Source organism: Erigeron canadensis, chromosome 6 (genome assembly GCF_010389155.1).
Source record: "Erigeron canadensis isolate Cc75 chromosome 6, C_canadensis_v1, whole genome shotgun sequence".
Taxonomy (NCBI): Eukaryota; Viridiplantae; Streptophyta; class Magnoliopsida; order Asterales; family Asteraceae; genus Erigeron; species Erigeron canadensis.
In genome coordinates this window covers 43,604,711-43,632,181 of record NC_057766.1, presented here as the reverse complement: position 1 = coordinate 43,632,181, position 27,471 = coordinate 43,604,711, and the positions used below count along the sequence as shown (strand labels likewise).

Below are 27,471 nucleotides of genomic sequence, written 5' to 3'. Positions count from 1 at the left end.
ATTAGAATCTACATGTATTGATGGGATTTTATTGCTTACTTTTTAGATCCTAATGTTGCTATCACACTTTTGTTGGAGTGTGATCATTTTATTATAAATCGCATGTCCGGGAATAATTTAAGCCTACGAGGTCACACGAAATGACACGGTAACTCGATAATATTAATTGATATATTAAAGTAATATATTGATTAGTTTGATCACGAAATGATTAATTAAAGGGTTAATTATATTTAATTGATTAAAGAGGAAGATTAAAAAGTGAAAATTGAAAAATGGATTTTGGACCCTAAATGTGAGGGGGGGGGGGGGGGGGGGCACAATGAGGCTTGGAAAGCCTTGATGTCTATGTTTAACCTAATTAAGTCATATAAATAGAGGGCTTAATTCTAGGTCTTTCACATAAGTTTTCTCTCATCTTCTCCCTTTTTCTTGAAGTAGCTGATCTCCTCTTTTATTAAGGGTATTTCGACTTCAAGTTAAGGGTTTGTAACAAAGAGTTGTTCGGTTAGTGATCGGGTACTAGCATACGTTGTTCGGGGTGTCTAGTGTGCGATCGTATAGGGGTTTTGTTTTAAACCCTAAGCAATAATAATATAATTATTATTTTTCTTCTTTATTGGAGCTTTGCATAAGGTACATAACTCAATTCTATTCTTTGTTAATTATTTGATTGCATATATGTTTTGATTTATTTCATTGCGCTTACTCGTGATTATATGTTTATTTATGTGTTCATATTCTAACAGTGGTATCACAAGCCACATATGTGATCTATTAATTACAAAGATCAAAACTTGAAGAGGAGTTTAAGGGTTGGTTGATTTTAATTAATTGTTAAATAATTTTCTTATTTTTAATTAATTAAAATCGGATCTTAATTAAATAAAATTAGGGTTTTTGTTTAATTAAAATTTAACCTATTTCAATGGAGATTGAAACCCTCAAGCAAGTTTTGAATTATGAATTGACATGTTTATGTGATTAATTGCATGATTACGTGTATCTTAATTATCTAAAGTTGTTAAATAATAGTAAAATCACAAGAAATTCATGCAAAATTAATTGTGATTTTACTGAATATATAGAGATATATTTTGCAAAGCATGGTGATCCAATAATTAGGGTTAATTAATAGATAATTATGTGACAATATGAATTTTTCGTATAAATTTTCTGGTTTGCGACAGTTTACTAAAAAATTAATATTTTTTAATCTATAATGAGTTAGAAGCCCAAATTCGGACTATATATTGTCGACTCATAGGGCTACAACTTTGTAGTTCTGGTAGAAAGCTGAATTGGACCAGAAACAGGATTAAACTGGTCGTGAAGCTACTGGAAAGTTCCAGTCAACATGTTTTATGTGTTTATGTGCTAATTGTTAGTTATTTGTTTAAAGGCTTACGCAATCAAGGTAACTTGATGCATGTGGTCCTCTTTTCCGGAAGGGGGAGCCAGGTTTAAACATATGCATGAACCATAGTGACCATGTTTAAGTGGCCTACCTTAACTTGTTACATGATTAAGTAGTTCGGAATTAGCAAATTTATTAATTTTTGTATTGTTTATAATTTGTATAAAGGTGATGCAAAAATTGTTTTGAAAATAAATTTGACTAAGAACTATCAAAATAGAGTTTTCATTAATAAAATTGGAGTCTTACAACCTTGAGATACACCGGCTAACCCATTTGAACAAAATCTAAGAGAGGTATAAGCCGGAGTGCGTTAGCCTTCTAAAAGGGCGGGTTTTTAATTGCGTTCATCGCAAACCTTTGCCCTTGCGCTTCTTTGTGCGTTCAAATGGAGCTACCGAGCTCTCTTGTGTTGTTAACACTATACAAATGATTTTATTAAATATTATGTTTCGAAGATTATGCATGAGTCTTCAAACATAAACTCTTGATTCACATCAAATGCATTACCCATTTAAAGTTAAGTCAATGCCACCCACTTTGCTAAGAACACTTGCCAGTGCTTTTTGCTCTACGTGAGACGTAGGTGAATTGTATCTCTTCAAGGTAAATTACCACTCGTTGTGAGACAGCAGTGGATTATCTAGATAGGGATAGCTTTCATTTTATTCACAGAAAAATATATATATATATACGTAGAGAGAGAGAGAGAACCAAATCGACTGATTGAAAGTTTCAACTTATTGTTAATGGCTAAGTTGAAGCAGCGATGGATACAAGACGCTAATTGATTTGAATCTTAATTCTTTTGGTGAAGACGCTAATCGATCGATGATGATGAGGATGATTGATGATGATGTATGGTCATAAATAGAAGACGCTAATTGGTGTTGTTTAAAAAAAAAGAAAAATAAGACGCTAATCGGTGATGACGATGATCAATGTATAGAGCACGCCTAATTTGGTACCAAATTGATTTTATCTATACTATATTATAAAGCAGATCTCCCCTGCTTACATTTTAAGTTTCAACATTTACTTTCCCAAAATGCTCATATTTCAATTCTATATTTGCCTAACACCATTTCTCTCTCTTCAAATCTCAACCAATTATTTGTTTTCTCTCCCCCCCATAAATCATTTATTCCTCCAATTCATTCAAAATCTTTTATCTCAAAAACCGTACACTGATAAATTATAAAAATTATATGGGTGTTCTTAAAATTTCATACTCTTTCATTAGAGATGTCATTCGATATACTTTCGACGAATTTTTAAATCCGAGGGCGGAGCCCGTACGGCTAAGGCATTTGGCTATCACACTCTATGACCTATCACCCTCATCATTTCACCGCGCAACGCGCGGGTACTAGCCCTCGTATTAAAAAGTGGATATTGTGTTAGGTGGATACACAAATTTATATATTTAGGTAACTATAACTATTATTTGTATTTTACTTGTGTTTACAAAGTTTATTCATTTATTTTTATCCTTTTTAATTATTCACACATTAGCATTTACTTATTCAACTACAGTATCATTATTTTCTATTTTAAAGACTTAAAACATCAACAAAAAAAAACTTAAAAATTTGTAGTCAAAATTAATAAATATGCTAAACACGGCTATACATTTATTGACAACACAAATTAACAATCACTTTAACAACAAATAAAACGTCGAGAAAAATGCGACTCTATTTGCGATTGGTTTATACAAAGACCCAAATTAACGACACTACTAGCGTTGTATACAAGGAAGTCGCAAAATTAGCGATGTCGTTAGTCACATGTTTAAGAAAGCCGCAAAATAGCGACTTAATTAGCTACAAGACTTGCGACTTTGTAAACTAGAAATATTTTGTGACTTCGTTTTCGACTCAATTTGCGACAATGAAAACGAGGGTGTCGCGAAAGAAGTCTCTACCTGCATCGCAAATTAGCGACTTTTAATTGTGAGTCACTAAATTTGTCTCTAAATGATTGTTTTCTTGTAGTGATATTAGCACGATACCCGCAAAATGTAGCAGAATTTCATACAACACCATAGGAACTCCCCTTGCTAGTAAATTAAAAAAATGAGACCCCATTGCTAAAATGAAAAAAACCACAAACCAATTTTGCAATTAATAAATTGATAACTTTTTTAAATAAATAGAAGATTGCAATATAAAATTTTAACTTTATTTTTGAAAAACTAGTTGATATATAAAGTTATATTATTATTTAAGTTTAAGAACCAAGATATTCTAAGTTACAAATCTTTATTATAATAAAGAAGGATTGGTTTTTCAAAGTATTTTTAGAAAAATTATGATGTGTCATTATCACACATTTTTTAAAAAGTTTTTTCTTTCATTTATGATGTTATATTTGAACAAAAAAAAAACAAACACTCACTTAATGCTTATTTAAAATTCCTAATCTTTTATTTGAAACAAATAAATTTTAATTTTTTCTATAAAATATTATGAAATGTCTTTTTATACTTTGTTAACGCAACAGATACTCTTATTTTATGTATCATTGTGTTAGTCGATTCACTATCTTCATATCAAGTTATAATATATTGATAAGAAAAATTATATACATTCTTTTACATTTTTTTGGTTTTAAAATTTTGATTACAATGCACGGGTTGAACCCGGGTTGCTTAGCTAGTTTTATTAAAAAACAAACTTGTTTGAATAATATGTTTTGTAGCTGGTTAATATGTGGTTAAATTATTATTCTTTTAATATGTATAAATAAAAGATAAATATATTTGATGATATGTATTATCAAGAATTAATTGCAAAATTAGTTCATGTGGTTTGTTCATTTTAACGATGAGGGTCTTTTTACAAGTCATTAGCAATAAAAGTCCTTTTTATGTTGTGTAAAAAGTTGATATTGTCTTTACACCGTTATTGCCACGTGTAGATGGACTTAAGGATACGGTAATACGGAGTACTACTTTAGCATCATTCATTTTAATGAATGATGGATTAAATACTAATCCCCTTGAAAAAGACACAAAGGGGTACAGAAAGTAGAATTAAAAGCAATACATAGATACTCAACTCCATATATGAAAGCAAAATACAATCTCGAGACTTATATTAATAAAAATAATTTAATAATAATAATAATACGAGCAGATCTTTACCTCGCCGACGACGTCTTTTGCTACGGCAAACCAAAGCCCGGCCCATGTAACTTTCCTTATTAATTCGTCTGCCATTTACAATTAGCTTTTCCGTTGTTAATAATTGGTTTTCATGGAAATTATTATTTCTTTCTATTTATAAGTAAACGATGAATGATTTACAGCCAACGTTTCTTAGATTACTGCATATTTCATGTAATAACATGCAAATAACAATTGCTCCTTTTTTGTTTATTGATGGATCTGACATGAATTCTTGAATATATACATATTGTGCTTGTATTTTGTCAATTGTGTTTTTATTATTATTATTATGTCTGGCCAATTATATTATGCCCTGCACTAGAATTATTACACAATTGAACAAAATTATGTTGATGGTTGCTTTGTGTGACATGTTTACTTCATTGTTATGAGAAGTCGAATTTCGTTACACTAAGGATTGAGTATCTTTTGTCTTAGCAAATTCGGCTTTTCAACGGCTTTTGTGATTCGAGAATGGCTACAATGGGAGACACGAGGTAACCTTTCTAGTGCATCTGCTGTTATTATAGTAGCACTATTGTATGTTGATTACCCGTGGGATTGAGTATTGTTGTTGTTGATTAAGATTGTCTTCGTCTCTTATAGTTTTATGATGATGGAGGGACGGACCTTCTTTACATAAGTACATAACACAGTCCGTTTCACCTTATATCCAATATTTTACTTCTTAGTTTGGTCATTGTAGAAGATTGTTAAAACTTTAAACAGAATGACCTTTAGACGAGGCAATAAACTAAACCATATTACATCAACTTCTGTAGATATGACATTTATCTACTATGTAAGTACTTGATAATAAAGGCGTAAAACCTGTTTTCTTTGTTTGAGGTTTAATCAAGAGCAGGTCTTTGTAATGCATAGTAGCAACCTAGAAGGCACAAGAAGCACATGAAAGAACTCTAGATATTGCGACCTTAGTATCGGCTTCCTTTTTGCTGTGAAGGTTTGGAACTACGGTGGTGTCAAATTAAGAAGATACTAAAAAGTGAGATTAAAAATTTAATTTTCAATAAAATACAAGCACCAAAGAATTTCTAATCGAGGAATAGCTTGTTTGTTTCTCTGAGAATTTAGTTACTAATAACTCGTATTAGAAGTTTCTAGAATTAGAGAACATCAATCTCTCCGTATTGATTCTGATGTTGTCCTCCTTCAAAGGAAAATTTTAGCAAGACAATAAATTACATTGTAAGACTTTTTTTTTTTATTGTTTTGTCATGCCTTTGGCCTAGTTGTATCTGGGTGTCCCATCAACTAAAAGGTTTTGGGTTCATGTCTCAGTTTAGGCAGAATTGTATCAAGAGTGTGTCAGTCTTCACCTTTTCAAGATTAAAAAAATAAACTACATAAACAGAACTAGAAGAAAAAAGAAAATATACTACACAAAGGTGTTGCAGTACAAGGTAAGTAGTTCATTACATGTTACAGATGCTGAAAAATTGGACAGATCACCCATAGGGTCAAGATTGACTTGACCAACATGTTTTAGGTGAAGAAGATGGTCAACTAAAATGGAAGTGATGCTTCTCCCCTGTAGCTTCTAACCAAAAGCCATCCCCAACTTTGTCAGTGACTACCAACAATAAAAGGATATATATTATTGGTGATTAGATAATACCATGAGATAATGGAACTGAATTGGAAAATTCTAAATTCATTGGTGGCTTGTTTTTTAGTTTTAATCTGAAGGTTTTAAAAAGCAGATCAAGGTTATGCTGTTTCGGAAATTGTCTGTATTAATACTTTTGGAGTTAATTGGCGTGGTGGAGTCGAAAGAAAATGAAACTATTAGTGAAACAAAAAATATAAGGGAAGCAATCAGAGGATGCAAGGAAATTCAGGCACTTGTTTACCAGTGCTGTTATTCACCTTTTGCAATACCAAAGAACTTCTCATTTAGATGAAAAGGAAAAGATTTCGCATTCGAATGAATTGAGTAAACAAAACCATAGATAGTTGCCCAAATTGCCAGAAAAGTGACTAGACTATGAGTCTATGACCTTTTTTCACCTCTTTCATCAATAGGTTGGTGAGTCAACAAAGTTACTTATATGCCCATCTTCTGTCTTGACCTATGAATTGCCCAATATGTTGACATTGGTGTGCTTTTTTAACGCAATTCAACCCTCATTACGCTAAGACTTATGCAACTGTTGTTATTATGGTTGTTATTGCATACATGTGCATTATATTGTGAACAGTGGCTTTATGAATCCAAGCCACGCAGATTGTTAAATTTGCTATATGTTTCTTGAGCTGAGTAGGTATGAGCTTATATTATCTTTCTTGAAGCAGTAAAAGATCTGTGAGATGGGATGAAGACAAACTGTCTGAAATCGAAGCCAACAAACCTGTAAGACAGAAAATTACAGAACCAAAGACTCCTTATCATCATATGACTGATGTTGATGGTAAGATGATGTTCCATCTGCAATGCAAATTCATGTATGTTGCATTATTTCAACTTTCTTAGGCATTAGGTTGAATTTACCAAACCTTGTCCTGACCTATTTGTTTTTGCCGAGTGATTAATGTTCTTAAATTTTACAAAAATAGTTAAACGAAATTCTAAACTTGATCTAACAGCCTAATAATTGACCCGAAGATGATACCCTGTCCGTTTTTCACATAAAAACACGGATAAAGTACGAAAGATTTTGTCTAAATATGGACAGTTCTACCCACATCTTTTGTGACATCATATAATGAAAGTTTACATTCTGATGTCTTCAAACCACAATGAAAGTACTATGCATTCATCTTATCCACTATAATGAGCTTTTATACACAACCAGAAAACGGTTTGGGAAGAACCCTTATGTTCATGTCATACCTGACATCCTTGTGGTTATAATCCTTAGTTCTGCATTTGTTTTGGGTGACAAAAATGTTCTGCTGTTGTGGTTATATTAACTGAACACTCATCTACGTAGGATCTTTGTCTCCTGAACGGAATTCTAGTTTCTGTGAACCGGATGATGAATGTATGCGATCTGAAGCAAACCCCTCTGTGTTCAATGATATGATATCTTCCAATAGTAACATTACTTCTGGCTGGAGCTCATCAGAGGATGACGCAGATGCTATGGATGAAGATAATGAAGGTTCTTCCCGTACCTATCTTATGCATCTCAAAAATTCTTACCGTTGCTGTATCTTTGACTGCGTTAAATAGCATCAAAACATGACACAAGTTCTGAAATAGGCAGGAGTTCAAGCTTCAAGGAGCAGAGACGGGCTCACTATGATGAATTCCATAAAATAAGAGAACTCAGGCGAACAGGATCCTTAGACGCGCTATCTAATGATGAAGAAGAGGAGAAGTTGAACGGGGAGTGTGATACGCCATCATCATTGGCTGTTGCTGTTGGAGATATAGACATTGCAGATGTTGAAGATCTACCTGAACCTCATAAATCTTCATACCCTGCCTAATATCTCAAATCAATGGGTATCCAGGGCTGAATTCACTAGCAAATTCTGCTCCTGATCTAATTTCTAAACTTTTTGTTGTAAAATGAGCATGTGAACATTATCTTAGCCATGTGCAGAATTATAAAAATTGGAAAATGTAATATGCAAGTAAAATATCTAGTTTGTGTTTGGCTAGATGATACCAGTCTGCTCGTGATGTATCTTAAAGCATGAACTCGTGTGTTAGTTTGTTACTATCTTCATCTATTGGTATGCAATTTTTTTGTGTGTTATGCTTTGAGTGATCATAATAGACACAAATTACTTGCTCTGTTATATTACAAGTAAACAGGTTTGTTTTAAAAGTCATTAAAGGATATTACATTTTCTTTTTATAAAATAGCAATGTATAAGGAAATTCAAGTTTTGTTGGCTGCTTTTGGTTGTCATGGAATAAAAATAGGACCAGCCCTCGTGACATGCACGTGATCAGATAGATAAAGAGGGACAGAAATTTCAGGTCAGCATTCATCATTCATCGATGGAGGAAATTAGCAGCGACTCCATGTCATCTCTCGCAAGTAAGATCTGTAACCAAATCAACTCCGTCTTCAGCAAATCAACAAACTCATCTCCATTATCCGTCACCGTAGACGAGATATCTTCAGCAGCAGCCCGTGGTGGAAAAATGTTTGTCTATGGTGTAGGCCGAGAGGGTCTGATGATGAAAGCCTTATGCATGAGGCTAGCACACTTGGGCTTATCAGCACACTGTGTTGGCGACATGACAACGCCTCCTATCTCATCCTCGGACCTCCTCATCGCATCGGCTGGACCAGGTGGGTTCTCAACCGTTGATGCAATCTGTGGTGTAGCAAAATCCAAGGGTGCGCGTGTGCTTGTTCTTACTGCCCAACCGGAGACTGGATCGAGTGTGAAGTATGCGAGTGCAGTGGCATATGTAGCGGCTCAAACGATGGCGGATGATGAGGGTGATGAGTTGGATGGTAAAGCAAAGGGGAAACGAGTGATATTGCTGCCAATGGGGAGTGTATATGAAGGAGCATTGTTTGTGTTATTTGAAATGGTCATTTTCAAATTGGCTGAAGTTTTGGGTCAGGATTCTGATGAAATTCGATCTCGACACACAAATTTGGAGTAGGATTTGTGTATAAGTTACTGATGAGATTTGTCTATTACTTTATAGTTAGCAAATCATATATAAGGAATGAACTAATGATTACCATGTTTCAACAATAAATGTTAAACTTATAAGCTTTAATCTTGATATTAGGCTGGTGCCATCAAGGGCGTTGTGCCTCATGTTTTCTTCCTTGTTAACCCGGACTTATTGAATTTGCCAACCAAAAATTCCATGTTCCACATTAGCATGTTCATTGTTATGGACACATTATGTGATTAGCATCTTCCAAATCCTTTTACAGTATGTAATAGAAAAACAACTTTTCTGTAAGTTAATACTGAAAGGAGGCATCAAAATGAATAAGCTAATGGAATACTTTTCTTTTTGCATATATAAAAGTGCTGCTTACAAACATGGCCCGATTTTACAATTCTACACTCGCCTTCCTACTTGACGCTAACTTCACAAAAGCTCATGCTTTATCCCTTTTAAAAGCTTGAGCACATGAAGCATGGTAGGCCTATTAGCCGGATTTTCTGATACACAAATTGCAGCAATCTGGACTGTTTGAAGCATAGCGGCTTTTGACGCGTTACTAAAAACTGTTGGATCAAGCACATCAGATGCCTGCCCTTTCTTGATCTTGTAGCAAACCCAACCAACCAAATTCCCACCTTCAACATCTTTAAACTCCGGTCCTGTTGGCTCTTTTCCTGTTACCAGTTCAAGAAGAATCACTCCAAAGCTATAAACATCACCTTTGGTCGTTGACCGCCAGCTTTGACCATACTCAGGTGGAATGTAGCCAAATGTTCCCGCGAGATCAGTACTCACGTGAGTCTCACATGCACTTATCAACCTTGCTAGCCCAAAATCAGCAACTTTTGGGTCAAAATTTTCATCGAGTAAAATGTTGCTCGCTTTAATATCCCTATGAATAATATGGGGAATGAACCCGTGATGCAAAAAAGCTAAACCACGGGCTGCACCCACTGCAATCTTGAACCTTTTAGCCCATGTTAAGATTTCCATGTCTTCAGTTCGCATTCTTAGCCAATGATCCAAGCTTCCGTTTGCCATAAAGTCATAAACGAGCAGTTTTTCTTCACCGAATGAGCAATAACCAAGCAAAGACACAAGGTTCCGATGCTTAACCTTTCCTAAGGTCTCCATTTCAGCTAAAAACTCTCGCTGGCCCTGCGATTTTGATTGGTTCAGTTTTTTTATTGCTACTGTCTTTCCGTTTGGTAACTGGGCTTTGTAGACAGTACCAAATCCACCATCACCAACGATTTTAGACTTGCAGAAGTTGTTGGTGGCTTCAAGAATGTCTGCAAGAGTCAACCGAGCTAGGGGTTGTTCAAACATTGCTACGTTAATACTCAATGACTCTTTCGACCTGCTGCTACTCAAAAGATACAGATTTGGATCAACTGAACTGCTGTTACTTGCACCAGGATCTTCACAGTCAGACTTTTTCTTGAGCTTATGAATCCGTTTTATCACCACAAATGTTATAAAAATGGTGATCAATAAGGTCAAAATGGCAATTGAAGCCAGTGACCATAAATTGAAGAGCTTTCGCCCACTTTGAAAGTTTGTCTCTGGGCACTGCAAATTGAGAATCCCACCACATAATGCTTTGTTCCCTGACACTGATATTCTCGACTTATTCTGGCATATTCCGCTCCTTGGAACCGGGCCTTCTAATCTGTTACCAGCCAAAATCATGTGATTCAAATTCAAAACACCACACAAACTATCAGGAATTCGTCCTGAAAACTTATTACTCGATAAATCTAAGTACTCGAGCTCCATCAGATTCCCAAGCGCCCATGGAATTTCACCAGTAAATGAATTCCCATGAAGATCCAATGAAGTCAAATAAGACATATTGCCTAAACCGCTGGATAACACACCAGAAAACAAATTATTACTCAAATTAAGTGTTTCAACATGCCATTCCATTGAAGCGAGAAACAAGACATCTATCCGGCCTGATATCTGGTTCTGTTGGAAATACAGCCCAACAAGATTCACCATGTTTGAAATACTTGAGGGAAGCTCACCATCAAGTAAATTATCACTTAAATCCAAATGAGTTAAACTAGTCAACTTCCCAAATGAGGATGGAATTGAACCTGAAAAGTGGTTACCAGTCAGATTAAGCTTAACCAAACTATGAAGTTGGCCCAATTCAGCCGGTATGTGGCCAGTGAGGTTATTATTCGCCAAATACAACCCTTGCAGCTTCAAAGAGTCTCCAAACTCAAAAGGTAAACTGCCGGAAAACAGATTTCTGGATAAATATAACGTAGTGAGGTTGCTTAGCTTGACTAAAGATTTTGGCAACTCACCAGAAAGCATGTTATCATTCAACAAAAGATCCACCACAACCAAACAGTTCCCCAACTCATCTGGTATCGAACCAGTCAATCTATTATAAGAAAGATCATACAACCCATGGTGTTGAACAAAACTTGAATCAGGAATACTAACTTCTCTGAAGTATTTTGACCTATTTGACGAAGGAATAGGCCCCGAAAGATCATTATATGAAAGTACCAAACATTGTAGCTCAGATAAGCCCGTAATTTCGACAGGAATTGACCCATTGAATCTATTACTACCAAGATCCAATGTAGTAAGAGATGTGCAGCTACCTAGCTCACAAGGTATCAAACCATACAAATTATTCGAATTCAAATTAAGAACCGAAAGAGAAGAAAGCTTTCCAATATCTTTCGGCATTGGCCCGGATAGCTTATTGTTACTAAGAATCAACCTTTCTAGAGAAACACACTTCCCTATTTCTTCAGATAGATTTCCAACCAACTCATTATTTGCAGCCGAAAACTCCATCAAACTACCTGAACTCCATAAACTATCAGGAATCGAACCGTTTAAATAATTTGAATCAAGATCAAGAACCATCAAAGGAATCTCAAAAAAATACTCAGGAATTGACCCAACAATCTGATTCCCAGACAAAACCAACTGAGAAAGATTTCCACAGCCAATAAAAGTATCGCCAATCGAACCCGAAAGCATATTACTCTCGAGATCAAGCTCAGTTAACGAAACCGCATTACAAATTTCCTTAGGAACAGAGCCAGTTAGCAAATTATTACTCAACCTTAACATGTTCAGCATTGTGCAGTTACCTATCTCTGGCGGTATCCGACCCGTAAACCGATTCCCACCCAACAAAAGCGAGTTTATTTGGGTCCATTTTCCAACCCAAAACGGTAACTGACCCGAAAGCTGATTATTTTCTGCTATAAAGTTAAGCAAAGAAAGCTGGGAAAGCTCTTGTGGTAAGACCCCAGATAGAGAATTGAAAGAAAGCATCAAAGTTTTTAACTTTTTACAGTTTCCGAGTTCTCCGGGGATTGACCCATTAAGTTCAGAATAAACTAGGTCCAAAATGGTTAAATTTTGTAACTGGCCCAGTGATTTTGGGATGGAGCATTTTAATGGGTTGTAAGAAAGATCAAGTTTTGATAAAGATTTAAGGTTGGAAAATGTTTCTGGTAATGGGCCTTGGATTAAACAAGATTGTGAAAAAAAGTTCTCTAATTTTTCAAGTTTACCAATTTCCGGTGGAATTACGCCGGAAAAATGGTTGATTCCGAGATAAAGATCGGTAAGATTTGATAGATTTCCGATTTCCGGTGGAATATTGCCGGAAAGTGTGTTGTTTGAAACATCTAAAAAGATTAAATTTTTAAGATTTGTGAAAATGTAAGGAGATAAAGAACCTGATAAAAAGTTGTTGCTAAGACCAAGTGACCGGAGTTTCGTCAACTTTCCGATCTCCGGAGGAATTTTTCCGACAAGGGTGTTGGATGAAACGTCTAAAGCTTCCAAATTTGTTAAGTTGCCGATGGTTGGAGGGATTTCGCCAGTGAAAAAATTGGGTCCGAGTTCAAGGGTTTGTAAGTGAGTCAACTCGGAAAGTTGACTCGGTATGTTTCCTGAAAGCTGGTTGTTACCCAAATCCAGAACTTCGAGTCGCCGGAGTTGGGATATTTGGTCAGAAAGCTGGCCGGAAAATTGGTTTGAAGACAGGTTCAGTACAATGAGGTTAGACAATGAGAATAAAGATGTGGGGAGTGTGCCTTTGAGTGCGTGAGTTGAGAGATCGAGTGAGGTGACTCGGTTGTTATGGCAATTTACACCTTCCCATTGACAATGTGGGATAGTGAGGTTCCATTTGGAAAGTATTTTGGGGTTCAAAAGTGAGTTCTTGAAAGAAACCAATAAATCTTTTTCATGGTTGTGGTCAAGAATTATGGAATTAGTGAGAAAGAAGTAGAAAAATAGTATACATGAAACGTGTAAAAATTTCAACTCCATTGCCATGGAGTAGTTTCAAAGAGATACGAAAATGTATATAGAGTTCTTTAAATGTAGAAGAACATTGTAATGGTGTTTTTGTTGGAAAAGGTGACAATATATTCTTGATTTTTGTGACACATTATATATTGGTTAAGATTCATTGTGAGAGAAATATAGAGAGTTTTTGGGAAGATGAAAGAGTTTATTGTACAAATCAAGTATTTGTCCTGGTGTTAAGAGCAAAACGTTGTCGTTCAAGGTGTGTACTTTGAGGAGTGGCGCCGGAAAGTTGATGGTCAAACAAATTTGGGTCTTGAATTAGACGAAAATGACCATAAAAGTGGAAGAAGGATATGAAAACACAAAGGATATTAGTGTAATTTGACACATTATAAAACCCCCTATTTTTTGCCATGTACATGAGGAAAGCTAGAAAGGTGAATTCACGTGTAACTTGCCTTAAATGGAATTTGATTAGTGATAGTTCTATCGTATTCATTAATGTGTTATTATAAATAGCAAACGTATCAAAACAATTAATTTTATATAATTAAATACTTAACAGATACATGTACCGTCGAAATTCAATTCACGTCGATTTTCCTTTTATGTTCCAAGTACCATTAAAGTAGTAAAATCATAAACTCTTTTTGAAGTATGAAACCTTTTTTTCTTTTGAAAAGTGCTGTGAAATACTGAAATGTTATAAAACATAACTGTTTAGTTATGATGCACCGAACTTCAAACAGATAAGCGTATCCGTTTCGGAAAATTCATGGGAATAGAAACTCGTACGAAACACGACGAAACGTTTTCTTGAAGTTTTCATATATACCACCGAAACGTTTCTGTGAAGCTTACATACCGTATTGAATTAATAATAGGGTGTCAATGAGCTTTTATATAATCCAAATGCATACCTCCAAACACAAACTAACTACATTATACATTTGAGATTTCCATCAAGCCTTTTCTATTCCCTATTAGTAAAAAATTAATCCGTGATCACCGATCACCATCAAGCATATATTATAAAATTATACATATATAATTATACATAATCTATTAAGTCTCAAGTCTTCTTCTATATAAAAGCAATATATATTTTTTAAAATATTTTTATTGTCGTATCTTTGCCGTACTCGTATCCTAACTTTTTTAATTTTGTCGTTTCCCGTTCCCGTATCGTTCCCGTGCCCCTTTGCCGTATCGGTTTCGGTGCTACATCGTTGTTTAGCCTTTTTTTAATTATTATTATTAAACTTTATTGGCTTAAGTTATTGTAAAACCTCAATATTTACCTACCTGAGTTTATTAGTTTTAGTGGGTTTTGTTAAATAAAGACATAAGAACTTACGTTAAGATGCATTAAATAGTTGTATACTTATCATAAAATTAAGGGATGGACTTTTGATATGAAAACATATAACATTTTTATACATGTTAAACAAAACCCTAAGGGTTTTGTTTAATTTTACATTTTCTTTAGTTATATGATGATTTCATACATCTAAGTTGATTAGATTATCACATTTATTGTTTGACAAATGTTTATACGGTCGACTACGAAGCATATAAGTTTTTCAAATTTTTTGAAGCTACGAACAATTAGAAACCAACAAATATTTTCTTTCAACCAAAAAATACCCATATTTTTTCTTAAAAAATACATATCTTTTTATAATGGACATGATAACTAAATTATGATAAGGTTCGAAACCTACAACCTTAGGGCATCTCCAATGGTGTTTGATGAAAGACTTATTTTGAAGAAAAAAGTCTTTATAAAAGGTTGATACCATTGGATACAATGACTTATTTGATCAATAGGGTCAGAAACCTCAACCTTTTGAGCAAAAGTTTTTTTTTTTTCTTTTTAGTGGTAAAAAAGGTTATAGAAAAAACTTTACAATTGGAGTAATAACTTTTTGATAGGTTAAAGGTAATGAAATAATAATGTGGCAAAAAAAATAAGTCATCAAAACTTATTATTATTGTGGATGCTCTTATAATTAGTTGTTTATTTCTATAATAACTAAGATATAAATGGCTTAGGAATGATGCCAATGTTTTGTTTGATGATGTTTTGACATAAGGAACTTAAGATGACTAACGATATTTTCATATATCATCTTAATTCATTAGTGAAAGAGATAAATTCAAATTTATTTGTACTGTTACATGTTAAACGAATAACTTTTAAAATTGAAATATTTCGTCTTCTTTATATGTGCAATAAAAAACAAAACATGTAACTTAACTTTCAAAACATTATTGATGATTAAAAAGGCAAAAATGTGAGACATAAAAGACATTAGTACATTTTGTCTTTAAGAATATAAGTATTTGTCTTTTATGTAACAAATTCTAAAGCAGTTTCTTTTGCATGTGCGAGCCGTCTACTGCCAGGTATGCGGGGAATCCGGACATCAACGGCGGAGATGTTACGAGTATTTCTATAAATGTGTGATTTTATATGTGCCTTCTTTTATTTATTGGAATATGATTAATTCTTTGAATTAGGCTAAAAATCAATCAAAGCGTAAGATTAGTAAAGAATTTGAATGAAATCCCCATATCGATCTTATGGTTTGAGTAAGATTTTTAAAATAATTTCTAAAATTATATATTTTTAAATTAAATCCACTATATGGGCCGGAGATAAGTTTACTCAAAGTTTAGGGTTCAAAACTTGAGGTTTTATCTTAAAGGTATTTTTCATGAGTAAGGGATTGAAAATCTAGAAATATCTCGTTAAAAATTGTCTCTAACTCCTGAATCGAAACTCACTTTGCTAAAAAATAAATAAAAATTCTCTTATTTATTTTGTTCTCTTCAAACTATATATATATATATATATATATATATATAAATTATTGCGGTAAACTGTGCATCATATTATAATCTATTTTTTCAAGAAAACTAGTTAATTTTGTTACTGTTGGGCGCACAATTAATGAGATATGAAATCAAATATTCGCTTTTGCTATCGGGCTTAATCATACAAATATCACTCTTATGAAAGTATGAATGTGTTATCCAACCATTAAGGTTGGTACGTAATGGGCACATGACTTGAATCCACTCGTAACGTCTTCATGGGTTGTAAAGTAGCGGATAGACCATGGAGATTAGTGGCTATTTGGCTTAGTATTCCTTCAATTCTACAACCAACTTTAGGTGAGGTTTTTCAACGGCTTAATGATCTTTACTTAAAATTGAACATAAAACTTTCATTGAGGCTGTTATCTTTTGTCTTATTTGGGTCGTTTGGAAGCGTCGTAATGAAAATGGCTTTCTCAACGGGGAAAAGCTTATCAGTTTTTTTTTAACGTCATTGTTTCCCAATCACACAATTGGGCTACGAGTAGTTGCAAGAAGATTGTATGTGCATTTGTGTTGTATGTGCATTCGTGTTTGGTGGTCGAATGGTTTGTCAGATTCTTTTCCTTTTTCCCCATGAGATCTATATGGGTTTGCATCAAGCACATCACAAGGTGAACACTGGTGGTTCAACCTCTAATGGTGAAGTTCTTTCTCGTATCTTATATTCGCAATAGGAGAGAGTTTTTTTTAATACCCTTTTTGCTTTAATCGTAGTTCAAGTCTCAAGATGTGTTAAGGATAGTGTTGTTTGTCTGTTATCCTAGATATAGTATATGTCTTTGGGGGGCGTTTGGTAGGAGAGAATCATTGAGAATATAAATGTAATAAAAAATGGAAATAGTAGGAAAGAGAATGAGTATTTGGAAAGAGAATAATTATATTGTTTGGTAACAACCGAGAATGATAATAAGAGAAACATAAAAAATAAACAATTAATATGAAAAATTTTTTTTAACAAAAACTAATTATAATATCATAATATAAATAATTAAGATTAATAGTTAAATACATGAGGAAAAAAAAAGGTATTTTGATTCCATTCTTACCATTTTGGGAGGAATCATGAGAATGAAAATGATTCCCTTTTCTACCTCTTCATTTTCATTCTCTTGTGTAACCAAACAAGGAAAGTGATTCTCATTCCATTTCCACTATTTTCATTCCACCCTACCAAACACTACCTTGTACTCTTGTTTACGATATCTAGTGTTTTGCTAGATACTTTGTTAGCTTATATATATATATATAGCTTTGTTTCAAAAAATAATAATATATAAATTAGATTTTATAGGGTTTATTATATATCTATGGTTTTAGTGTAGTTTTTGAATCGACTCTTTAAAATCAACGAAATTTCCCCCCTTTTAAATCATTTAAATTGTAAAGTGTGTCCTGCTAGGCCATTTTGTTATCAAATGATGTTTTGGGACAACAAACAAAATCACCTAACTACAGAAACAAAAATTTACCAACTTAGAAGGGATATATTTGAAAATTCAATGAACTAGAGGAATGAAAAAAAAGTTAATCTAAAAAACTTAAATCGAAAAATACAATTTTAGTAAAAAAAAAAACCATTTTTTTAGTCAACAATTAAGATCCTACTTTTTATTCACCCGTAACTGCATATTACCAATAATGAAGAGTATTCTAGCCATCCTCCTAGTAACGTACTAACATGTACATTTATGAATTTATTATATATCTTCTGCAGTTCCAAGTTAAGGTTAATTACAAAATATTAAAAGTACGTATTCAATGTTTCGCTCTTAGTCCGAGAATGGAGTTGTACAGAAGTAACAAGTGACAAGCTAGAAGATGTATTTGAGAATGCGTGAATCAGCACAAAATTAAAGGTACGTATTCAATGTTTCTTCAAATAGAATTGTAGACCTTGTTGTCTCTTATCTCAAGAAACATACAGAAATTCACAAAACAGATTATATATTGACGTCTTCACATAATTGACATGCAAGACAGCATCAACAATTAAAGCTTAAATTTTGACAAAGCTAGAAGCAAATAGGCTTGATGACTTATAATTGGTTAAGCCCTTTGAGTTTTCGATCTCCTTACCATATGATTGCACCACCAACAATACAGTACAGTAGTTTGATCCTTTTTTGCTCTCTCTCAAAAAGCTAGGGAATAATTTCAAGTTTAGGATTTTGTCTAATTTAGTTGAATTAACATTACCCCATATGAAAATTAGTTGATCCAAATTCAAATAATGAGGCTAGCTAGTTATAAAATGGATCATGGATGTTGTTATGGTTCCTCCGTAACTCTTAATTAGAACATCAGTTGTTAAAACAAAAATCACTAGTGGGATCACGATGCCACAATCATCAACGCCATCACCTCTAGCGGCTTCGGCTTGTTAACACAACACCGCAGAAAGTCAAAAAGGGGCGCAGTCACCTATTGTGCTGCAAAAGCCTTTTTTTTTTTTTTAATAATTATTGTTTTAGCCGCTTTTGTTGAGAATGACTTATAATTTCTAAATTATTATTAGACAATAGTCATTAAACTAGCTAGTCCTCCTCTCCAATGAGAATAAATTTTTGTTTACATATAGATCTCCCATTTACTTACCATCGGGGTTGCTCTAGCCTCATATTATGTTTAATGAAATCGAGGCATTATGTCACTGTAACAAGAGATGACAAAATAAGTAAGATCAATCACGAAACACGAGAATTTTTGAACATCACCCACAAAAGTGGAGGAGAATCTGTACCCTCTCTTATCCTTCCGGCAATCTCTTTTCCTTTTTTCTCCGCTTTAGTATAAACATATATAGATTCTCGTGTTTATGGAATATGATATATAGATGTATCTAATTCATTGGCAGGTTTATTCTCATGAGTGTAATTTATATATCATGTGTCATATTTTTGGGCATGTTTCTTGACCTGCTTGATTAGTTATATGTATTTTATTGCATTAATCTTATCTTTTCGATTAAACCTCATGCTATATATTTCGTCCAATTATGTCATATTCAGTAACAATGATTTATCTATACCAACAGACTTCAGCAACACTCTGCAATATCAAAACATTTGTTGTCAAAACTTCGGTTTTTGTGAAAAACATAGTACAGCAATAATTTATCATATTATCTATAGTGTCTTATTTTTTGGGAAAAACATTGTACACTAGTCCTTCCACGTATGTCAGTAAAAAAAAATTGAAAGTGTGCAGTACAATATAACGTGTAGTAAGAGAAATAATAGTGGTCAGGTTTCTGATTGGCAGAGTTATTTTTTTTGCTTGAAGTATGCAATGTATCATCACAAATCTTTTGCCAATATTCTTATTTAACTGACATAGTAAAACAGGTAAATGTAAGAAATCAACTGTGGTTGAGTAGCTTGCACAATATGTCTAACATTCAATTATTGTTCTTGTTTTCATCTACGAATCCAACAACTTCCTGCTTTGAGTATTGATGAAACAAAAGTGTATGTGTTGTACTTTTGGTTTTGGAGGGATATGTCAAACACTCACTAAAACTTGTATGGACATAATTTAATGGGATCCAAAAATTTAAACAAAATATCTAGGTTCCTCAAGCAATGAGTTGAAGCAAATTGGGCCAAACTGTAAAAACTTACGTTAGGAAATTAAACACACACTTTCTCACACTCTGACATACACATTGTTGGACCCTTTCCACCGATTCATGTGGTAAAACACCAAGCCTAATATAACAAGTGTGTTGAATTTAACTTAACCCAAAACAACTAGTTATAAAATGAGGAACGACTGCGGATGTCTTTGGATCAAGTCATTTAGAGGATTTTCGGTATCTTTCGTAGATTCGTAAAGATAGCCTACAGATAGGCTAAATACAACTCAAACTGAATCTTGGCACTAGACAAGTCTAATGGATTGTGAAACACACATTATTGTTAGTTTTTTGAATTCTATTGACATGAAAAAAGAGTCCTGCAATATCAAACATGTTCAAAACATTGGTTGCACACTTAGTGACTTTTAAGTCTGAACTACAATGTTGGACCTCCCTAAACTAATATGTTTCACACTTTAGTACAAAAATACTGTAATAAAGAGCATTTTGGTGCAAAATGGTTCAAAAATTTGAGCTTAAAACACATGCAGAGAGTTTGAAAAAGGGTCTATATTTGAAAGAACAAAATGAGAAATTGGTTGCTGGGGGTGCCTGGGTTACATTTAATTTTAGACAACTATGGATCTTATTGTGTTATTTAATCCCGATAAACAGTTTTCCCTACCCTCGCAATATATCATTACTGTCTAAAGCTTTTTTGAAAGCTAGAAAAACTATTTTTGAGAATGTCAAGGCTGAGAGCTAATTCCATAGAGCTTTATAATAGGGGACGTGTAGGCCGACCACCCCATATGTAATCCGACCACCCCTTTTGGAGCGACTGTCGCTCCTAAAGGGGTAGTAGGATACGACAACGGGCGACAGCATACGACAAATGTTATGTACGATTCGAACCTACCACCCCTTTAGGAGCGACTGTCGCTCCTAAAGGGGTAGTAGGTTCGAATCTAACTATTTGCCCCTATAATGTTTCTGTTTCCCCGTGACGATTCATATTCCCTTTAAAAGTTCGATCGATCGAGGCATTTCATTTGCTCACTTTTACACTTCATAATCTACACATTCCTCATTTGAATTTGCTCACTTTTACACTTCATAATGGTTCTGTTTTCATTTATTCAAACTCATTCGGTCGTTTTTGGATATAAAGTATAGTAAGTATAGATATTACTGATAAGTGTTTTATTATTTTAGATGGATTGCTTGGAGGAAATTTTCTTAAATCCAAATGCGCCGGAAGGTGTAAATGACGAGTTTGTGTACGAAGAGCCCGATGACGAATTTGAATCCCCAGATGTCCGTGCTGAATTTGATTACGATCACGATGTTTTTTATACCAAGGAGGTATGTATATAATCCAACCTTTTCATTTTTTGTGTTGTTATTTTGTGAGTAATTGTATTTTGTTATTATTCATTAGATTTGTTGCTATAAAAGTATGTAAGAAAACTAATTATTAAAACTACGGATAAAAAATTGTTTATAAAAACATATTAAAAAATGTACGTAAAAATGTAGATTAACAAAAGCTATTGAAAAATTGTTAAAAAAAAAAGTGTATAAAAAAGTGTATTATAAAAAAGTGTATAAGAAAGTGGATTATATAAAAAAGTATATAAAATAGTGTATTAAAAAAAATGTATTATAAAAAAGTGCATATAAAATCTAATTATAAAAAAGTATATAAAAAAGTAAAATTAAAAGTGTATAAAAAGTGTATTAAAAAAAAGTGTATAAAATATTTCAGGTGTTTGACACACACATAGATTTGGTAGACTGGGCTCAAAAAACGGCAAAGGAGCTTGGTTATGTGTTAGTAACACGAAGATCAAATGCCACAAAAGGCGGAGAAGTTAAAAAGGTGGTCCTTATTTGCAACCGTGGTGAAAAAAAAAGATAAGCGGTCAACCGGGGCACCCAAAGGGAGTACCAAAATTGACTGTCCATTCAAATTGGTAGGCCGTCTGACAAAGGACCATAGTTGGTGGGTTGAAGTTATAGATCACCGACATAACCATCCATCAGCTCGTAATTTGGAAGGTATTGCGTACGCAAGACGACTAACCGATATTCAAAAAGAATTTGTGGACGAAAAGGCGTTGCTAGGTTTTGGGCCAAATAGCATACGGGTATACAATACGTTTTGTATACGCCCATAGATTTAATGTATTGTTGTTCTTGTGTTCTTGTTGTTGTTCTTGTTTTTGTTATGTAAAAATGTTTGTAAAAAAGTGTAAAAAATATAAAATGTAAAAAAAGTGTATTACATAGTATATGAAAAATATATTTAAAAAAAAGTTTATAAAAGTTTGTACTAGAAAATGTTTGTATTAGAAAATATAAAAATGTATAAATAAAAAAGGTATTAAAACATAAGTATAAAAAGATATTAAAACATATATTGAAAAAGTAGTAGTACAAAAGTCATATAAAAAATTAAGTTAAAAAAAGTAGTTAAAAAAGTTGATATAAAAAGTATTATAATACGTGTATTATTTATGTAGATATAAGAAAAATGCTAGGAGCTCACGGCGGCGACGGCGATGGAAACGATCCGCACCGATCGTGGTGGAAGAAAATAACAGGCTGCAAAAACAGCGGTAAGAAAATTGACTTTACATTAAATTTAGTTATGCATTGAAATAATTGTATTCTTATCGTTTAAAGTAACTTATTTATGTTATTGTTACTTATTGGTTTTGTAGGGTCGAAGAAAACACCACCACCACCAAGAGAGGCAGCCAAACATCTAAACCTTGAGGCTGCCTTCAAGAAAAATGGAGGCCCGTTACCCATGTACTTCGATTACAAATCAAAGACCTTTCAGTCGATCGGGGACTACGGGGCTATGTACAAATCTTTGTTAGGCTCATTGATCGGAGATGTCCCCCAGTACTACGAGTCATGGGATGATGTGCCTGAGTCTCTGAGGGACAATATCTTAGAGGAAATACAGGTTAGAATATGTTTCTTTTTATATTTTTTTACTTAATATGTTTTACAATGATAACCCCGAAAATGCTAACTTGTATTTGTAAACAATGTAGCGCTGGTTTGCGATGGACCAGTACTTAGAGCTTGATGAGGACGACCCCACCCGGAAGGTAGCAAAACAGGCTTTCCGTGCTGATGCAGCTAGCATATATAGGCAGAGAAAGTCAAAATTCAAATCTCAGCATTTTACAGCACGGGGGGGGGGGGGGGGTGTAGGCGCAGCAGATACCCTGCCGTGCTGCAGTGGGAGAGTGTTAGGTGGTGGTACTGGTAGAGCAGCCAATTGCTGCTCAACTGATATGGGAGATATTGGTGATGGTGCTGGTGGCATCGGAGGTGATGGTGCTGGTGGCATCGAAGGTTGTGTGGGCGTAGTGAAAAAATCAAAGTACGATGATGGTGCAGCTGGCATCGGAGTGCTAGGACCTGCAGAAAAATAAGTATCGGCACTGAAGAACTGATCCACTACGCCTGTTGGTGTTGTTGGTGGCACAGGATAGTACGCGGGTTCGGCTGCGCCGAACAACTGATCTAAGAATGAGGGTTCGGTTGTAGGCTCATTACTCGGCCCTGCTGCTGAAAATTGTGACGATCGGATCAACTCATCAATATATCCACGGGTGTCTTCCCGTAATTCGGTGTCAGGCTCCGCGAAACGTGACTGCGTGGGCACATGGTCACTGTGTCTCGCCGACTGAAAGTCTCTGTAGCATGAGCCTGAGTCTGGTGCGGTATCCGGATACTTAGGTGTTGTCACGTGCACGGACCTTGACTTTTTCATCTTTGGTGGTGGTGGCATCGGAGGTGATACGTTCAAATCTGGCATCTGCAATGAATGAATGAATAATTAAGTTAGATGTATACCCGTATAGTATTTAACAATTAATAATTTGCTAGACTATAATAATATACCTTTTTCTTTGACCCAACAGGTCTACCACGTGTTTTCTTTTGGACCTCCGGATCCTTGATTTTGGACCGACCTGGATAGATGAGGTCCTTTATTTTTGACATCAAGCTTTTCCTTTGTTTTATGGGTTGTCGTTCCAAGGCAGTAGTAACCTCGCCACAAAAGTCCTCAACAGGCTCGTCATCATCCGAGTCTTTCTTCACATTTCCAGGCAGGCAGGTGGACGGGTTTATATCGAGCCTGCACCAAAATGCATCTATCTCATATTCTTGAACACGCCTTCCTGCAGGAATAAAAATATTACATTAAGTATTTTTAAGTAAAATGGACCATTTGTATTTGAATGAACTGTACTTACGTTCCTGCATGTATGTTAGAAGTCGACAACTACATGGCAAGCCACAGCTAGCCCATACTGTACACCCGCACTTTGACACGTCCCCTTTTAGTGTATTTTTCAATCGATCAATTTCGTCAACCATAATTTGCAAGGCTACATGGGAGGCTTTACCGAGCAAATCCTTTAAACAGGGATAGTTGTGTTTATTTTGATTGTACTGCCTGCAATGTTCCAGTGACCCCTTTATTTCGGTGTATTGCCCGCTGACAACAGAGTTAACACATTCAACGATTCTGTGGAACGTAAGCCGCTTTTGATGCATAACTGACTTCAGCAAAGAATGCTCGCTCTCAACCCTGTTGGTAGTGTAGTTACGATAGTTGCGGTGTTGGTCGACCCAACATGACACAAATAACTCCTTGTACGAGGCAAGCCACTGTATTTGTAGATACTTATAAAGATCTGCAGGAAAATAAAAAGTGATTTAGCTACATGGTTACATCGTAAGCGTTATCATAAAAACAGTATGGGGACGGGATGTATATACTTGGTTTATCTGCCAAGAATACTTTTAGCCGCTGCTCATTCTCTGCGTATTCTTTAACCGTGATTGACTTTACGAGTTTATCCCACCGGTGTCTAAACGAACCATAATCTTTTTTTGACCCAAACGATGGGTTGGCATGTAACTCAATATTCCTCCAAATGTGTATTCTACACAGTATCAGCTTCGTTTCCGGCATCACATCCTTAACCGCTTTCATGAGGGCCAGATCCCGATCAGTGAGTGCCACACGCACGACGAAACCTTCTTCGAGCGTCGACCTCAAGCACTGTAACACCCATGTGTATGCCGCATGTTGCTCATTTTCAATAAGTGCGTGCGCAATGCTGAATGTCTTGCCAGTTGGAGTGACACCCACAATCTCAACAAGCGGCATGTTGTAAACGTTGGTTTTATACGTGGCGTCTATTTCAATGATCCAAGGAAATGCACGCCATATGTCAAGTGATGTAGGATGTACGAAAAAGAGATTGGTCAAACATCCGGTTTTGCTATCCGTCGTGTACTGATACGTGTACTGATGGTCAGATAGTAATTGGAGCACGATCTGCAACGGGTAAACAACCAAAGTATAAGGAAGTCGTATTTTTTTAAAAAATAAACATATAGTTATACGATCCACATGCAGGTATGTTTCTTATTTCACCTGCATTCGAGTTTCCCCTCGTTGTTGGGCGTGCTTTAGCCGGTGTTGCCGCAGGTAGTTAGAAATGTCTTGTGAACGGGTCAAGATGCCGGGAAATGCATCCTTCAATTGGTCCCTTATGCTATTTGGCCCAAAACCTAGCAACGCCTTTTCGTCCACAAATTCTTTTTGAACATCGGTTAGTCGTCTTGCGTACGCAATACCTTCCAAATTTCGAGCTGATGGATGGTTATGTCGGTGATCTATAACTTCAACCCACCAACTATGGTCCTTTGTCAGACGGCCTACCAATTTGAATGGACAGTCAATTTTGGCACTCCCTTTGGGTGCCCCGGTTGACCGCTTATCTTTTTTTTCACCACGGTTGCAAATAAGGACCACCTTTTTAACTTCTCCGCCTTTTGTGGCATTTGATCTTCGTGTTACTAACACATAACCAAGCTCCTTTGCCGTTTTTTGAGCCCAGTCTACCAAATCTATGTGTGTGTCAAACACCTGAAATATTTTATACACTTTTTTTTAATACACTTTTTATACACTTTAATTTTACTTTTTTATATACGTTTTTATAATTAGATTTTATATGCACTTTTTTATAATACATTTTTTTTAATACACTATTTTATATACTTTTTTATAATCCACTTTCTTATACACTTTTTTATAATACACTTTTTTATACACTTTTTTTTTAAACAATTTTTCAATAGCTTTTGTTAATCTACATTTTTACGTACATTTTTTAATATGTTTTTATAAACAATTTTTTATCCGTAGTTTTAATAATTAGTTTTCTTACATACTTTTATAGCAACAAATCTAATGAATAATAACAAAATACAATTACTCACAAAATAACAACACAAAAAATGAAAAGGTTGGATTATATACATACCTCCTTGGTATAAAAAACATCGTGATCGTAATCAAATTCAGCACGGACATCTGGGGATTCAAATTCGTCATCGGGCTCTTCGTACACAAACTCGTCATTTACACCTTCCGGCGCATTTGGATTTAAGAAAATTTCCTCCAAGCAATCCATCTAAAATAATAAAAACACTTATCAGTAATATCTATACTTACTATACTTTATATCCAAAAACGACCGAATGAGTTTGAATAAATGAAAACAGAACCATTATGAAGTGTAAAAGTGAGCAAATTCAAATGAGGAATGTGTAGATTATGAAGTGTAAAAGTGAGCAAATGAAATGCCTCGATCGATCGAACTTTTAAAGGGAATATGAATCGTCACGGGGAAACAGAAACATTATAGGGGCAAATAGTTAGATTCGAACCTACTACCCCTTTAGGAGCGACAGTCGCTCCTAAAGGGGTGGTAGGTTCGAATCGTACATAACATTTGTCGTATGTTGTCGCCCGTTGTCGTATCCTACTACCCCTTTAGGAGCGACAGTCGCTCCAAAAGGGGTGATCGGATTACATATGGGGTGGTCGGCCTACACGTCCCCTTTTATAAGCAACCATACATTTAAACAGATAACCATGCAAAGAAAAAATAAGTCAAGTACTATATATACACATTCGAAATCATTAGTTGGACCCTTTCCACCGATTCATGTGTTTACGATTGTCCTACATGCTCTTGTAAAATCTTACGCAATGGAAACAGCCTCACAAACGGGATATTTGACAAAGCAAATCACATGTAAGTCAAAACCTCCCACAAAATAAATATCATAGGTAACTACTATAGATATACTCAAACACACACTAACACAAAACACAACTATCAGATTTCACCAACAATTAATCCAAGCTTAGAATTATCTCAACATGTTGATGATGTACCCTCTGAGCGGTACGCAGGACCTGCTACACGAAGGAACAGTAACATGTTACAACACGAAAGTTGTCCGTAATGAAGGCTTCCGCAGTAAGATAAAAAGGATAAGAATTGTTCCCCTATAATTTTGGGATTTGTTCTTATCACTTGCAGCCAATAATTAAGGAAATAATATTTCTGGCCTAAAACTTAGGGAAACCCTAAAGAGGCTTA

The 27,471-nt window shown here is 34.7% G+C and overlaps 5 protein-coding genes and 1 long non-coding RNA gene across 6 annotated transcripts; 4 read left to right on the top strand and 2 right to left on the bottom strand.

The window, feature by feature from the left end:
* The first annotated feature begins 4,469 nt into the window (after positions 1-4,469).
* Positions 4,470-8,317, top strand: LOC122606135 (protein phosphatase inhibitor 2-like). Its single transcript, XM_043779096.1, has 5 exons — positions 4,470-4,611; positions 5,028-5,086; positions 6,906-7,021; positions 7,544-7,714; positions 7,816-8,317. The coding sequence occupies exons 2-5, from the start codon at positions 5,064-5,066 to the stop codon at positions 8,043-8,045; spliced, it is 540 nt and encodes a 179-aa protein (XP_043635031.1). The 5' UTR covers positions 4,470-4,611; positions 5,028-5,063; the 3' UTR covers positions 8,046-8,317.
* A 230-nt stretch (positions 8,318-8,547) lies between these two features.
* Positions 8,548-9,365, top strand: LOC122605014 (3-hexulose-6-phosphate isomerase). The gene has a single exon (XM_043777878.1). The coding sequence runs from the start codon at positions 8,566-8,568 to the stop codon at positions 9,184-9,186; it is 621 nt and encodes a 206-aa protein (XP_043633813.1). The 5' UTR covers positions 8,548-8,565; the 3' UTR covers positions 9,187-9,365.
* Positions 9,366-9,528: 163 nt separating this feature from the next.
* On the bottom strand, positions 9,529-13,533 carry LOC122604978 (leucine-rich repeat receptor protein kinase EMS1-like). The gene has a single exon (XM_043777833.1). The coding sequence runs from the start codon at positions 13,531-13,533 to the stop codon at positions 9,631-9,633; it is 3,903 nt and encodes a 1,300-aa protein (XP_043633768.1). The 3' UTR covers positions 9,529-9,630.
* A 4,566-nt stretch (positions 13,534-18,099) lies between these two features.
* On the top strand, positions 18,100-22,223 carry LOC122606085. The gene is made up of 3 exons (XR_006324803.1): positions 18,100-18,251; positions 21,188-21,337; positions 21,741-22,223. It is a non-coding gene; the product is annotated as an uncharacterized LOC122606085 (long non-coding RNA).
* Positions 22,224-22,477: 254 nt separating this feature from the next.
* On the top strand, positions 22,478-22,985 carry LOC122604977. Its single transcript, XM_043777832.1, has 2 exons — positions 22,478-22,593; positions 22,699-22,985. The coding sequence occupies exons 1-2, from the start codon at positions 22,509-22,511 to the stop codon at positions 22,983-22,985; spliced, it is 372 nt and encodes a 123-aa protein (XP_043633767.1). The 5' UTR covers positions 22,478-22,508.
* A 29-nt stretch (positions 22,986-23,014) lies between these two features.
* On the bottom strand, positions 23,015-26,813 carry LOC122604976. The gene is made up of 7 exons (XM_043777831.1): positions 26,344-26,813; positions 25,449-25,943; positions 24,785-25,349; positions 24,256-24,699; positions 23,900-24,180; positions 23,217-23,813; positions 23,015-23,128 (listed from the first exon to the last, which is right to left on the bottom strand). Exons 1-7 carry the CDS (start codon positions 26,491-26,493, stop codon positions 23,015-23,017), a joined length of 2,646 nt encoding a protein of 881 aa, XP_043633766.1. The 5' UTR covers positions 26,494-26,813.
* Between the last annotated feature and the right edge of the window lie 658 nt (positions 26,814-27,471).

Excerpts from the sequence above, each read along its gene's own strand:
- LOC122604976 (XM_043777831.1), bottom strand. The coding sequence starts at position 26,493 with ATGGATTGCTTGGAGGAAATTTTCTTAAATCCAAATGCGCCGGAAGGT. Across the intron at positions 25,350-25,448 it reads GAGGGGAAACTCGAATGCAG|ATCGTGCTCCAATTACTATC; the intron begins GTGAAATAAGAA and ends TACCCGTTGCAG. Across the intron at positions 23,814-23,899 it reads CTGTTGGGTCAAAGAAAAAG|ATGCCAGATTTGAACGTATC; the intron begins GTATATTATTAT and ends CATTCATTGCAG.
- LOC122604977 (XM_043777832.1), top strand. The coding sequence starts at position 22,509 with ATGCTAGGAGCTCACGGCGGCGACGGCGATGGAAACGATCCGCACCGA. Across the intron at positions 22,594-22,698 it reads AACAGGCTGCAAAAACAGCG|GGTCGAAGAAAACACCACCA; the intron begins GTAAGAAAATTG and ends TTGGTTTTGTAG.
- LOC122604978 (XM_043777833.1), bottom strand. The coding sequence starts at position 13,533 with ATGGCAATGGAGTTGAAATTTTTACACGTTTCATGTATACTATTTTTC.
- LOC122605014 (XM_043777878.1), top strand. The coding sequence starts at position 8,566 with ATGGAGGAAATTAGCAGCGACTCCATGTCATCTCTCGCAAGTAAGATC.
- LOC122606135 (XM_043779096.1), top strand. The coding sequence starts at position 5,064 with ATGGCTACAATGGGAGACACGAG. Across the intron at positions 5,087-6,905 it reads GCTACAATGGGAGACACGAG|TAAAAGATCTGTGAGATGGG; the intron begins GTAACCTTTCTA and ends TTCTTGAAGCAG. Across the intron at positions 7,715-7,815 it reads TATGGATGAAGATAATGAAG|GCAGGAGTTCAAGCTTCAAG; the intron begins GTTCTTCCCGTA and ends GTTCTGAAATAG.